The sequence below is a fragment of the Sylvia atricapilla genome, chromosome 7, assembly GCF_009819655.1.
Source record: "Sylvia atricapilla isolate bSylAtr1 chromosome 7, bSylAtr1.pri, whole genome shotgun sequence".
NCBI lineage: Eukaryota > Metazoa > Chordata > Aves > Passeriformes > Sylviidae > Sylvia > Sylvia atricapilla.
In genome coordinates, this window is record NC_089146.1 from 993932 (window position 1) to 1008833 (window position 14902).

At 50.3% G+C, this 14902-nt stretch overlaps 1 protein-coding gene across 1 annotated transcript in view; it reads right to left on the minus strand.

Annotated features, from left to right (window-relative positions):
* SH3BP4 (SH3 domain binding protein 4) overlaps window positions 1-14902 on the minus strand; it is a 33999-nt gene that overhangs the window by 11097 nt on the left and 8000 nt on the right. The window contains exon 2 of the mRNA XM_066322353.1: window positions 343-539. Within this exon, the coding sequence (XP_066178450.1) occupies window positions 343-460 (118 nt within the window). The 5' untranslated portion in view covers window positions 461-539. The remainder of the gene's footprint in view (window positions 1-342; window positions 540-14902) is intronic.

The window sequence follows — 14902 nt, forward strand, 5'->3', positions numbered from 1 at the left end:
GCAAAAACAGTTGCCTTTATGCTGTTTATTTTCAAGGCCCTCAGCGCTCTCCAGCTTCCACCTGGAGTTTTTCCTTGGGATGCTCTCCTGCCAGGGGAGCAGTAATTCCCCTCCCACCTGACCATGGCTTTTATGCTGGGTAAGGAAAACACAGCAGGAAAAAAAAAAAAAAAAAAAAGCACTAAGAGGTGAAAAAAAAAAAAATTTATTGGAGGAGCAATCTGCAGGCTCCCAGCGCTGGGGAGAGGGAACACCTTTGTCACCACCTTGTTAGTGCCACTGAGCCCTCCCGGGGGGGGTGGGGATGGGCCTGAAATGAGGAGGGGGATGATCCCCACGCACCTTTGACGTCGCAGAGCGTGGTTTCAGCAAAGCCCTCGCCCAGGTCGATGAGCGTGCCCTCGGACCTGCACCGCGGGAGCCCTCCCGAGTTGGCCGCCCGGATCCTCTGCGCTGCCATCTCTGCTCCCAGCGGGCACTACGTGGCCATGGCCTCTCTGCCGGCGATGGGCACCCCAGTGTCCCCTCGGGGAACCAGCCTGGGGGAGACAGACAAAGGGCAGGGTGTTAGAAAGGCTCCGGGTCCTCCCCATGCCACCCACACACTGATCCCATGGTGCTGAAGGAGGAGAGCCTGTCCTCTTCTCCTTAAACTGTCATGGAACATAACCTGGATGCTCCCAGGAACTACAGTGCTGCCTACAAACCCCTGGAGAGCAAGGACAGCCTGGTTGTGCACGACACTGGACACAACCCCATCTGAAGCAGCCCTCTGGCCTTTAAGAGTTTTTTGGGGATATGCAGCTCCCAGGATCATAAACTGGTCCTTCTCCCAATTTTCCAAGCATTTGCACGTTGCCGTAACACAATTATAAAATCACCAAGCTGGGCTGCTGGGGGAGCCCAGAAGACCCACAGGACTAGGTTTTTTCCCTGTTCAAATGGGCCATCCCTTTCTCCCACTGCAGCATCTCCTGGGATGGAGACTGGCTCTTCCCACTTGCTCCCTGCGTCTCTCCCCTCACCCAGCCAGCCACGCAGAGCAACATCCCTTCCTGCAATGAATACAATAAAAATAGAAGGGTTTTTCCTCCTTTTTGCCAGAAGCACTTGCAAAAACACTTTCAGAACCCCTGTGGATGAGCAGCTGCATCAGCCCGCTGGAGCCAAGAGGAAAAGGAGCCCGTTCCCACAGGACACTCCGACCACCAACACTGTGGCTGATGCAAGCATGGGCAAGAGCTCCCCTGACGTCACCCGTGTCCTCTGGAGCTGGGACAGTGGCCAGATGGGCCAGGACAAGCAGGGAAGGCTGAAGGCACGGCTAGAGCACAGCCTGAGCCATGAGTTGCTACTCCAGGTTTGCACCAGGGAGCACGAATGCTGTTCAGCGTACCCAGGATCATCCTGGAAATTCTGGATTTAGCCCCTGCCTCCTGCTCCCTCAGAGCTGCCACAAAACTCCAGTCTGGCTGCAAAACACCAACAGGTCGTAAACATAAAAGTTTCAATTAAAAGTTATATCCAAATCCCTTGTTTTACAAAGGGATTTTCATCCACTCCTAATGCTGTTCTTCCTTTATCCCCTCCCATGATTTTTTTTTTTTCCTCCCTCTGTTTGAAAATGAAATCAAGCAGAAAATAACAGCCAGACCCAAATTCCTGAGGTGGGAATATGGAGCTGATGTCTCCTCCGGCACTGTGAGGGGGAACAGCAAGTCCTGAAGGATTTGGTGCCCTTTTCTGGAACGCAGCAAGAGGAAATTTGCAGGGGAGAGCCTAAGCAGGAGATACTCCAGCCTGCTTGAAATACTTCCCAAGCCATCCCCAGGGCTGGTATGCTGGGAATGTGCTTGGCTGGAGGGGATGCACCAGGCTGCAGCCAGAAAAGGGAAGGGGAGAACTTGTGTGCAAACATTTCCCCTCTGAGGAGAGCCTCCCGCCGGGTCCTGCTGGGAGCAATCCAAGGGGAAAGGGTTTGGCAGAGAATAAACACAGGGAAACCAGGCTTTGAGTCAAGGCTGAGCTTATCAGAGCTGGGACAGGTAAGAGAGGGGACCTGGAGCTGCTGCCAGGGCAAGACAAAGGAATAACCAGCAGGAAGCAAGGAAGGGATGAAGGATGCTCCCCTTGGCTGGCACCGTTCACCACCCACCCCATTTCCCATTAATGCCATTTGGCATTGCAGCTTTTCTAGGTGGAAAGACCCCAAATACACAGCGCCTCCCTCTAGAGACTCCACATTTCACCAATTCTGGCGATTCTTGGCATCCCAAAATTCCCCCCTGCTCGGGCAGCTCTGCACAAAGCATGAAAAAACAAGTGTAAGCCACGAATATGATTTGAAACACCTGTCTGCTGATCCAGCATCAAATGAATTTTATATTAATTATGGCAGCTACAGCCCTGACAGTTCTCACTGACATATCCACAAGCCTGGAATTTGCAGAGATGCTCCCCCTCCCTCTATTTATATAAGGAGATGGGACGCTTCCTGCCAAAGGTCTCTGACAGATGAGGCTGTGTGGAGAAACAGCTGGAAAACTCCCCTCTGCATCAAACCCTGAGGCCCCAAAAGGCAGCAGGAGTTTACACACAAATGAGAGATAATGGAAAGGTATTTCCTCTCCTGACAGCAGCATCCCGGATCTGCCTGTCCCTCCTGGATGTCGGGATGCACACACACACTGAAGGATGGGGGACCAGGCCCCGCACACCTGGATTTGGGATAGGAGCCCTGTTTTTGAGCTGGGGATGGACCCAAAATGCTTCTGAATGCAGAGGTAACCAGCAAACCCTCAAATTCAAGCTGTGTGAGGATGAAAGGGATAAGTGGGGGGGAAACAAAGGGTGGAAGGGGCAAGATTTGTTTAGAAATCACCGAGACAATGGTCTGCAAACTCCTCTGAAAGAGCTTTAAATTTAGCCTGGGGTTAAATATAGACCAGGGAAAAACCCAGCCCCATCTGTTTACCCAAAGCCACAAACAGAATCCGAAATGAATGGTGGGGGGAAGGAAACCAGTGGGCAACCCGAGCACGCCCTGACAGCACCAGCAGCTCATCCTGCAGCTTCTCAAAGGCACCCACTCTGCTTTTCACACTGGTTCTTCCCTCCCTCGAGGGACAGGGAATGCTGCAGGGTCAAACCCAACCCAGGGGGACTGCTCCCTGCTCCCCCATCCCAACAAATACAGATGCAAGGATTAGAGCCCCACAGTAGTTACATTTTTCTTTCCCAGATTCTACCCAGGCTTTGGTGGGAGCTGGAGAAAGCTTAGGGAAAGTTTAGGGAAGCCCCGGTGAGGAGATTCCCATGGGTGCATCCTCACAGCTTCCTGGGATGATGGACAGTGCTGCCCCTGGATTTAACTTTCCCTGGGGAGCCTGGTCAGTACTCCCTCGTCCTCTGGGGGAAGAACCTTTTCCTAAAATCCAGCCTAAACATCCCCTCACACAGCTCCAACTGCTCCCTGAGGTCCCACCAGGCAGGGAGCAGCAGCAGGTCTGGGGCTGGTGACAGTGTCACATCTATTAAAAAAGCCACTTACGAAAACTTAACTAATAACTAAACCCAAAGGTCGATTTTCCTGCAGCAGCTGAGCACACAGCATTCAGAATCTCAGCTGCAGCATTTCCCAGCATGTAGCAGCCTGGAAAAGGTTAAAAAATTACATGTTACCCCCAAAATTAATATTAATAAAATAAATAAAAATAAAGACCTCCTGGCACAGGAGGTCTCACACCTCCATCCATCATTCCAAGCTCATCCTAATGGCCCCACCTCTGCTATCAGTCAAATACACACCATGGGCACCCAGCCATGCTGGACAGGGAAAAGCAATCCCAGGGAAAAAAAAAAAAAAAACAACTCACGTCCTGGAGCGAAGAAATGCAATAAAACCACAGGAACACCCAAAAGTGCACAGTCCAAGGGCGGGAAGCAGGATCTGCTGTTGGCCAAGGGTGGGAGAGGACCCCTCCAGGAGCCTCAGTGAGGGAAAACCCCCGGCTGCCAAGAATTTGGGCTGATAAGATCCAGGAGGGCTGGCAGGGCTGGAGATGGAGCCAGGGCCTGCCAGGTGCAGCCAAGGAGCTGCCACCAGCAAAGTGTTATAAATGCCTGTCGTAAAGTTGGCTTTTCGCAAGATGTGTGCTATACAATTAATAACTTTGTGGTAAGGATATAAGTTTTTATTTCTGCTGTTAGTAAAGAAAATTAGGCATAGTGGTAGTAGTGATACAGTATGCTTAAACTGTCTGTTTGGCCGGGATAACATCCACTGAACATGTAAAGAAGACTCTGCTATTGATACACCAACTATCAGCATCTCCCATCTGAAGAAAGCACGGACCAAGGCCCAATCTGGAGGTGATAACGAAGACACAGCCAAGAAACATGCAGCTCTAAAAAGGCAGATCCAAAGAGGGGCCATGCAAAACAGTCCCTGGAATATGGAAACTAGTTTATGGAAAAATATGAATATTCAACAGACTGATACAACAGAAAGGGTATTTAAAGAAAGTCTCTGAAATACCAGGTTGTGGACTTGGCTGAGTGCCAGGTCACCCAGCCGGCCGTACTTTGCTTTTTTTCTTTATCTCTTGTCTTATCTTTTTATTAAAACCTATTTCTGAAAATCTACCAAAAAGTGAATCTCGTTTTTCACAAAAGGGAGCAGCACACATCCCTGCCCATCCCACATTCCCAGCCCTCCCTGGAGCTGCAGGGGTCCATCCCAGCAGGGCACATCTGTGTCCGCAGGATGCACAAGGAACAGGAGCCACCGTGACACAAGACTGCTCAACTCTGCCATGACTGCCACCCTGCACCCATTTTCCCTGGAAAATCCATTAAAAGTCTCTCAAGACTGTGGTGCAAGCTCAGAGGAAATCTCCCACCCTACCCTTGGCCACAAATTGAAAACTGGGGAAAAAAAGAAGGAGCTTCCAATCAATCCCTCATCATCCTCTCCCCACACCAGAGCCAAGATCAACTCCAAAGCACTTGCTGCTTTATGGCTTTTAATTTGCTTTTTCTTTCTCCAAAGTCGAGTTCCTCTGGCTCTCCTACAAACACAGAAGTGTTTTTGGAGGTTTCTTTTAAAAACAGTCGGCTTTGCTTGGATATGAGCAAACTTAAAACATTTTCTAGAGAGGAATTCATGTCCCAGAGCCACAGTGCTCCCAACAACACTTGTCCCATACAATGAATTCACTGAAATATGTTGCTTTTATCAGTCACAAACCCCAAAGCAACTCAAATCCGTGCAGAAAAGACCTCTCCACACCCCGGGGACACCCCAGCCCTGAGGGAGCTGCTCAGGGAGTGCCAGATGACACCAATCCACTGCAAGGTGCAACTGCCTACAAAAGAAGCCATAAAAAGCCCCAAAGGGACCAAAACTGCCAAATTTTAGCAAACAATCTGATTTAGGAACTTGGTTTTGCCCTGTGAATTCTTCACCTTCAAGACCTCCCTCATGACTATGACACAACACAACACTGGTCCTTGCTCAACACGCTTCTCTCCAGCGGAAAATGATCCCACCACCTCAGGAATTCCCTCCTTTCTCCGCGCTTGTACTGATAGATCTTCAGGCAGGTGAAAAAACACAATGTCCTTGAAACTGGCAACATCATCACAGCCCCACCCAGGTCCTCTGCATCGTCCTACAAGGCTGGGATGGCTTTGGTGCTGCTGCTGCTGTGATGCCTTGAGTTTTAGCTTTCATGTTTTTCAGGTTCTGTGCTGCCCAGGGGTGCAGTTCTGCGCTTCATATTAAGTACCAGTAAGCTTTCTTCACAGAGCAGAGAGACAAAACAAATTCTTTTCCTGGCTGAAGACCAAGGACAACGAGTTCAACTTTCAGGCCCAAAAGCACAAACAACGGTGGGCTGAAGAGAGGGACAAGAAGGATGAGACCTCACAACCTGAAGCTGTAATTGGACAATTAAACCCTAATATGCAAATGGACCAAAATTTATAAAAGTGTAAGACCTTGTGACATACGCAAATGGTTGCCCATTTTGTGACCATTTTGGGTCCACCTTGGGTGTGGCCCTGCTCAGGCTCTTGTCCTGCCTAAGGTGTATCCTTAAGGACCTTTCAACAAATATCTGCTTTATTCTCTTAGCTCTGTCCAGTCTCTGTTTCAGGTCACCCTTCTCAAGGCATCAAAGGAACAGACTGATGACCTGTAGCTCGTCTCCAGGTGATCCAGCTCTCTTCCATGAGCCTTGCTGATGAGGATGGGTGAGGAAGAGCTGGCTGCTGTTGAGTTTTTCCCCCTCAGAAACCTGGCCCAGGCATTCCCCAAGTCTGATGCTGGCCATGCCTCATATCCCGGTGATTCCTGACCCCACCGCCTCTCTCTTATCTCCTCCTCCTCCTTCTCCACTTGTGCTTGCCAAGCCAAAGCTTTCATCTTCCAAAAAAAGAAAAAAAAAAACCCACCCAAGCCAAGCAAAGATAAACCACCCCTTAAGACAACACCAACCACCAGCTCTTTGTACCAGAAAGAACACCCGAGTGTGAACTCACACGTCCGTCCCAGCGTGAGCCTCCCAGGAGCTGCCAGGAGCACAACACACGGCGCTTTTGGTCCCTTTTCCAGCAAACAAGAAGGGACTTGTGGAAGTATCGGGACCTCCCACCCCTCCTGCAGCACCCTCACATCCCAGGGGTTTGCTTTGGAGCCCATTGCCAACATGAAATGTGGGAATGACTGCACCCAAGGCGGCGGCAGCGGAGCCCGGCCCCGTGCCATGCCGTGCCCTTCTGCTCCCTGCCAAGCCCCATGGAAAAATCCTGCCCTCGAGCTCCAGCTTGGCTCAGCTCCTGCTGCCAGCCAAGGGCAAGCCAAGCGTGGCCAGTTTGATGGGGAAGGGAGGGGAACGAAGGCAATTTTGGCTGAGTGCGTGCTGCCAGTGTCTGCTGGTGGCTGGTGTCTGTCACGGCCTCGCTGCCGGGGATGTCATCCTTCACAGGCAAAGCAGGAAGGACAGGAAAGCTTCCTTTTATAGCAGCAACTCCAGAGCATGAGTCCTGCTGGATATCCATCACCAGCTATATGAGACTCAAATATAAAATTAGTCTTGAGGGTGGGAAAAGGGAGTTTTCCCTGCAGGACCTCCTGCTGCTGCCCAGCAGAGGAGGGTCCTGGAAATGCAGGTACCACCCTCGAGCACCCACAGCAACCTCAAAGCCCACTCCAAATCCCTGAAAACAGTGCTGATGTGGCAGAAGCTTGACAAACCTGGAAGCGCAGGAAGGTGCTGGAGATGCTACACGGGGCAGGAACCCTGTGCAGGTTTACAGGGCCACAAAAAAGGTTTTCCTGGGAAAACAGCCCACACATCTTCCCGCTCCACAGCAACGCTTCCCAGCAGCAAAACCAGGACACAAGCTTCCTGAGAGCACAGAGAAGTAAAGAAAGCCGGACTTGCTTCCATGGTTTCCACTACTATGGACTGCAAGACCAGCCATCCCCTCTGGCATCCCCCCAAAAAAGCAAGGCAGAGGGATATCACCTGTGGGATGGTGCTCGGTGCAACGGATGTTGCCAAAACGCCGGCACGGAGAGCAAGGCCGTTCCCAAGAGCAGATTCCTCTGTTCCACAGAGCCAGTTAAACACCCAGAGGTGGTATCTGCCCAGACATCTCTTGGTGAAGCAGTAAGATCAAAGGAGACCTCAACAGGGACCATTCTGCAGCCTCACCTGGACCTCTTGCTCAGGGGAGGGCTTGGTCAGTCTTTCCCTGAACCCACAGACATTTCTGCCTCCACAATGTCCTACAGCAAGGAACTCCACGGATGGGCTGGAAGGCAGTGGAAAACTCATCTCCATCAGGACAAGGCTCTCATCTGATGTCCACCAGCCCTTGTATCAGAAGAGGCAGAGCTCAGTCCTGGTCCACCCTGTCCCTATTGTCGGCCCAAGGGAAAAAACAGTTCCTAATTCAGGTAGGGCACTCCCAAAGGTGTTCTGGCTTTTCAGCAGGGAGGTGTGGATGGTTGCCCCTCTGGCAGGGCAAGGAGTTAAATCCAGACAAGTCCCACAGGGATCAACAAAACCATGAGAATCCAAAGTCACATCCAGTGCTGTGCTCCCAGAGTTAAACAAAAAAAGCCATAAACTCAACCACTCCTCCCCATCTCAAATTAACCAGATCCACGGAAGCTTGAAGGCAAAAGGCACTAACTGAGAAAATCCTGGAGCAACTCCTATCTTCCCACCCTCCAGCCACAGTCCCTGCAACTTCTCCTTTCTCAGATAATTTGGATGCTAATTTGGCCTTCAAGAGCTGTCAAAGCCCGACATCCCTGAACTGCTGAGCTTCCCCCAAGAGGAGATGATGACAGATCTTTAACTGCAGCAACACTTCAGAGCCCTGTCCCCATCACCCTCCACTGATTCTGCCCTTGCCTGACAAGAGAGGAGCTGCTGCAATGCCACGTGTTCTGCTTGTTCCTGGCTGGAAAACCAGTCCCACCGGCGTGACCAGAGAAGGGCAGGCACAAGAAAGTCACTCGTGCTGCTGGCTGGACAGGCTGCCACCACAACTGGTGCAAGAGAGGACAACACAAAGCTCCAGAGATGAGCTGCAGACCACCAGAGACGAGTCAGCTCTCAGCAACTCTGAGAGAACTCCATGCAGCTCTCCCAGCCCAAGTATTCCACCAAGACTGATCCATCTCCAGGTATCCCCACTCAAGAGGTCCATTTTTGGGAAAAACAAGGGGCTTTGTTCCCAACTTGCCACCTGAGCAAGCCCATGGACACCAAGCAATGATTGACGCCTTGGGAACTTAAGGCATCAGTGATGAATGAAACCCCTCTGGACTCCAAGAACCCATTCAAGTTGGGACAAAACCACCCCCTTGGTTTAATTTTCTTGCACACCTTCCTGATTAATCCATCACTGATCTGCTGCTGCATTACAGAATACCCTCAGCTATGCTAAAAAAGCTGACAGGAGCCAAAAACCTCCTTTCCTCTCTGAGTAGAAACAAACAGAATCAGGCATTGCAAAGAATTCCCTCAAAACAGCAGGCAGTTTTAAGGTCCTCTTTGGCAAACATTCCCAAACAGACTGCCTGGGTTTAAGCAGCTTAACTCTTTGCTGGAGGTGATGGTCTTCTCATGGGAAGGCAAGATGGGGTTTGGTCACATCACAGGATGCTCCATGTTTGACCCAATCTCACAAACCAGGGATTTCCATGTTAAAAAAAGAGCAAAGACACCTGGAGAGCAAGCTCCCAGGTGATGATGCAAGTAGGAAGAGGATGGGAGGACAGATCAGAGAATCATGGAATGGCTGGGGTTGAAAAGGACCTTAAAGTCTGTCTTATGGGCAGGGAGACCTTCCCAGGCTGCTCCAAGCCCCAGTGTCCAACCTGGCCTGGGAGACTTTCATAGATCCAGGGGCAGCCACAGCTTCTCTGGGCACCCTGTGCCAGGGCCTGCCCACCCTCTCGGGGAAGAATTCCTTCTTAATATCTGATCTAAACCTAGCAACCAGAGCCTGGATTAGGACCTCAGGTTTGATCTCACCTGGAAATCCAGCCAGCTGCAGATCCATCCCAGAAAGTGTTCCCGCTTCGATCCAGAACATGCTTTGAACGCCACACTAATTACGATTAATTTGGACACAAAAGACCACACGGCTCATTTTAGGTGGTTTTCAGCGGCACAAGTCCTCACTTTATTTAGCTTAGAGCTTTTTCGGGGGTGGGAATGAGCTTTCCAGGTGCACCTACCTTTCCACCTACCTCTGCCTGCCAGCCAGGAGGGTGCCTGAGATACACCAAAACCGGCTGCTGTTTATGCAACTCAAGAGCAAACACCACGCCTGCTTGTTTAATTAATTACCCCGAAATTAAAGCCCATCAGACTGCACAGAGACTCCGTGCAACCTGCAAATTAACTCAACCTGGGGGTGAGGGAGGTCAGACAGCATCCAAGCAGTGGCTCCAAGCATTTTCCACAGCATCAGGAGTGCCATGAAGAGAAAAAAAAAATTAAAAAAAAAAAAAAAACCAACAACCAAAACAACACCACCCACCCCCATCTGTCAGAGCCTTCAGGGTTTTGTTGTTTCGGTCTAGGAGCTGCTTCAGGGTTTTGTTGTTTCGGTCTCGCCAGGTTAAGAGCTGCTCAATCCCAGCACCATGGGTCAGATGGCTGATAAGAAACCAATTTCATCACTTTTAAGCCCCAAATGTTTCTGGGCAGGCTTTATCTGCAAACGAAGTCACGCACTTTGAACTGCAGCTTTACGTCAGTTCAAGAACACACGAGGCCCTTGTGGGGATTAAATGTGGTGTGAGGCGAGAGCCAAAGTCCTCTCTCTGCAGCCTCTGCTGTGTGGGGTGGCAAAGCTGCTTCCTCGGGCCAGGACATAACCCCTGGCAAAACATGTAGCCATTTTGGGGATAGACGCCCCTTATTTAGCAAGGTGCTTTGGCACAAAAATAGTAATTTATGCAAATTTGGCTAAAGCCTTTGCTCAAAATTACTCTCCTTGCTGGACGAAGCAGGGTTGAATCTCAAACACGTTTCTTTGCAGCATTAGTCACCAGGCAAAACTAAAACGACACCTGAAAGTCATCCTAAAGACACAGCAGCTTGCTCCCTGCTCAAGGCAGAGCTTTATTCCTTGAGTGGAGTAATTTCCACAACTCTCTGCATTGCACTCGTAAGGACAAAACACCTCCCATGCGTGCACCAGACACAGAGCACCCCTTAAAAAAGGGACAACTCCGAGCCACCACAGAGGGAACATTTCCAGAGGACAAGTTATTCCCTCTCTGCTGGCTCCAAGGAGTCAGCCCCAGGCAAGGCTGGAAGGAGCCTTGGCTTCTCACTGCCTGAGAGGAAACCTCAGAGCCTCCCTGCTGGAGCCCCAGAGCCACTTCATTCATTCCCACTGAGATTTCACAGAATCCCAGAAGGGTTTAGGTTGGAAAGAAGCTCAAAAAGCCTTTCTTTGCCCATCCACGGGCAAACCTTCCACTAGACCAGGTTGCTGAATTTCCATCTGTAAGACTCCAATGAGCTAAATTTGGGATTTTTGGAGCTTGAATTGGGGGTGAAGCGTTATCAGCTGTGATAAGGGGTGGCTTTGGCCAACACACAAGTGCACAAATTAAGAGGAAAGCCATGGACAACCACACAGGAGACACAGAGGCGCCCAAAGCTTGTCCCCGGTCTCCACAAGAACAGCTCTTTTCAGGAAGTAAGGACACAACTGAGGTAAAAAAGCCCCACGTATTCGGGGACAGATTCCATGGCTCAGCAGTCCACGAGCAACACAGAACCTGCCCCATTTATGGATTTCTGTGGAAAACAACTTCAGTCCCACCACCAGCTCTGCTTGGAGGCTGCTTTGACAACCACAGCGACGTGTTTTAATTTCCAGACCCAAAACATGGGGCTGCAAGCAGCAGGCTCTTGGCTGGAGAAGACAAACTCACGGCACCTTCACCGACCTGCCCAGACAACACCTCCTGTTCCCAGCACCTTTCACAGCAACAGCAACATCCCAGTTTTTTTTTTTCCCTTGCTAACTCTTCCATATCTCAGTGTTGGTCACATGCAGCAGATGTTGGTGCAGCTCTGCCAGGAGAAGCAGCACGGAACTGAAAGCAGCCCTGAGAAAAAGACCTGGACTTCCAGGGAATGGGAGATGTTTTACAAGGGCCTGGAGGGATAGAAAAAGGGGAAAGGGCTTTAAACTGACAGAGGTGGGATACTGGGAAGGAATTCCTCCCTGTGAGGGTGGGGAGGCCCTGGCACAGAGAAGCTGTGGCTATCCCTGGAATCCTGGCAGTGTCCAAGGCCAGGCTGGATGGGGCTTGGAGCAACCTGGGATAGTGCAAAGTGTCCCTGCCCTGGAATGAGATGAGCTTTCAAGTCCCTTCCAACCCAAACCATTCCATGATTCCAAGCAGGACAGATCAAGAACCTTCCAGGAGCTGAGGATGTTCTCCAGCTGATGGCCACATGCAGCCTGTGGGACTTCACAGGGTCAGGCTGGAATTAGACACACTTCTGATGAGGAAAAAAACTCCCTAAATATCAAACCAATGCAGATGGACCTTTCTTATTTTTTTTTTTTTTTCCTAATTAAAACTTGCTTGAAGTGCCACATAAAAGAAGAAATCCCAGGCACAGCTGACGCATCAGGAGAGATTTATATTTAGAAGAATGACTTAAGTATTCGATCAACAGGAAAAAAAAGGGAACTTTTTCAGCAGGGTCCAGAAGGAGGAAAGAAAACCAGAAGGGAGACAGCGACCACCACCTATTATTCCTTAGGGCAACATCCACTGGCATTTTTGCCTCCCAACAATCCACTTTTACAGTGAATTGAGGTTGTTTTTTTTTTCTTTTTTATGCATGATCCCAGTAAACAACATTTACAGCCAGAACACATGATGTGCATCACAAGACAACTGGCACCAGCATTATTTTTAAATACCATCAGCTCTGCTTTTGACAACGGGAAATGTGTTATTACTTGAGCATAAAACAAATATATTGAGGAGATTAAAAAAAAAAAAAAATACAAAAAGCCATTCCCAAGTTTTGCAGAGTGAAGATTTAAAGAGAGATAAAGCAGAGCACCACCAGAAAAATATAATCCTTCGAAATCTGCCATTCCTCCTGCTGCATTATTCATCTGGGAGCTTTCAGCCCAGAAGTCAGAGCCCTGCTTAGCCGGATATCCGATCTTTGCTGGGCTTCATCCCAAATTTCTCCAGCATTACTCACTTTTTTTTTTTTTTTTTTTTTTGTGTGTAGGAAGGGGGATGAGGATCTTCTGGCGAAAGGCAAAAGTTAGGCAGAAGTGTTTGCAGCACTGTGGAGTGTGGGATTTCCACGGATAGGCTCTGCTTCCAAATGATTCCCATCCACAGAAGAAGAAAGAAATCAGGGAGGTGGTCAGAATCTGCACTGTTTTGGAGCTGAGGATGAGCTGGGACCTTGCCAGGCAGGAGCACTGGGCATTGGATGCTCATCCCGAAGGAAGATGCTCTCCATCTTGGGAGTACCCAGCAGCATCACCTCCCCTGCCAGCATTCCCACTGGGAATCACCCTCTGCCCCACTTTCACAAGCTCAGTTGCCTTAAAGCAGGAATTACCTGCCCTTTCCCAAAGCAAAGCACCTCTCCTTCCCTCCCCAAGCCAGGGGAGCATCTGATGCAGCACCACCACTCTGTGATCACAATCTCTTAAAAATTAGGCCCAACAGCAAACATTCCCACGCTGCTTTATTCCCCTCCACCCCCCGAAAAAAAAGCTCTTTTGGAGTGCCTTTGGAGCTCATTTTTGGAGGCATGGGCACCAGGACTGCAGAGACCATGGTTTAACCTTCCCACGGAGAAACTCAAATGCCCCGTGCCTCAGTTTCCCTGCACCATTTTCCAGTGGTATCCAAACCCTTCAGGACACACATTCCTCCCTTTTGCCTAAAGGATGCATCTCCACCTGCCTGCACTCAGGTTTCCATCACAAGCCAGGAAAACCAGCTTCCCTTGGGATGTCTGTAAGGCCAGGCTTTAAAACAGAGCCCAACACACGGAGGTGAAGCTGGGATGGAGCAGTGACAAAGCAGACACAGGGTTAAACCCTCACCCTTCCCAAATCCCTGCATTCCTCTGCTCAAACAGCATGCAGGGCTTTTCTCCGCTCACTCTTTCCATGCCTGGCCACGTCCTGGATCTGGGGGATGTTTCAGGAGCTCCTGTTAACAGGCAGAGATGAGGCTGCTCTGACCTGGGAGGAGCCCCAGGGACATCCCGTGGCAGGGCAAGGTGCACAAATCATTGGTTGGAAGCACCTTAAAGCCCATCTCATTCCCAGGCACACCTTCCACTGGCCCAGGCTGCTCCAAGCCTTGTCCAACCTCTCTCCTTGGACACTTCCAGGGATCCAGAGGCAGCCAAAGCTTCTCTGGGTGCCAGAGCCTCCCCACCCTCACAGGGAACAATTCCTTCCCAATATCCCGTCTAACCTTGCCCTCTAAACCTGTGAATTTAAAGCAATTCCCCCTTGTCCTGTCGCTCCATGCCCTTGTCAAAGGCCTCCTTCTGCAGGTCCAGGAGCAGCAATGCTCTGGAGAGCACAGCACATCCCGTGGGGATTTGGATGAGTCCCTGCGTCCTCCCCGTCACCAGGGTGGAGCTGTGACCTCATTCCAGGGACCTCATCAGGCTCTGCAGGAGCCCAGATGGACCATCTGGCTAATTGAGTTAATTAAAGCATTTTTCAGCAGCGATTAACTTTCAGGCAGCTCTCCCTGGGGAGCAGGGGCCACAGCTCGGGAGCAGCAGGAGAGATGGGGAAAATTACTTGGAAGCACTGACGGCACCGAGCTGTTTCTCTGCAGCATTTGCTGACTCCAACAACTCTCAGTGAAAAAAACAACCCCAAACCTCCCAAAACTTCACCTGTTTTCCAGGCTGAGCAGGATGTGATGAGCCAGGCAGAGGAGAAGAGACACCACGCTGATGTCCCCATCCCAGAGCATCCTTCCCAGGCAGCCCTTGGAATGATGAGCTGGCCAAGGCCAGCACTGGCAGCTCTGCTTTTGCTGAGGAGGTAATTGCCACCCCCCAGGGCCAGAAAATACTTTGTTCGTGGTCCATTCCCAGAAAAGCAAGGAAAACACTTCCAAAGACCCGAGGAAAGCCTTGTTTTGTGATCTCTCTCCCTGAGAAGCTCAGCTGCTGGAAAGGAGATGCTTTCTGGGAGGCAGGTATTTAAAAAAAAAAAAAAAAAAATCAAAACCCCCACAAAATAACCCATCTCAGTGCCAGTGATGCCAGGTTTTCCTCCCCTGTCTCCAAAAATCCCACTTGTCCCGTCTGAGCAATCACAGGATGCATCCCTG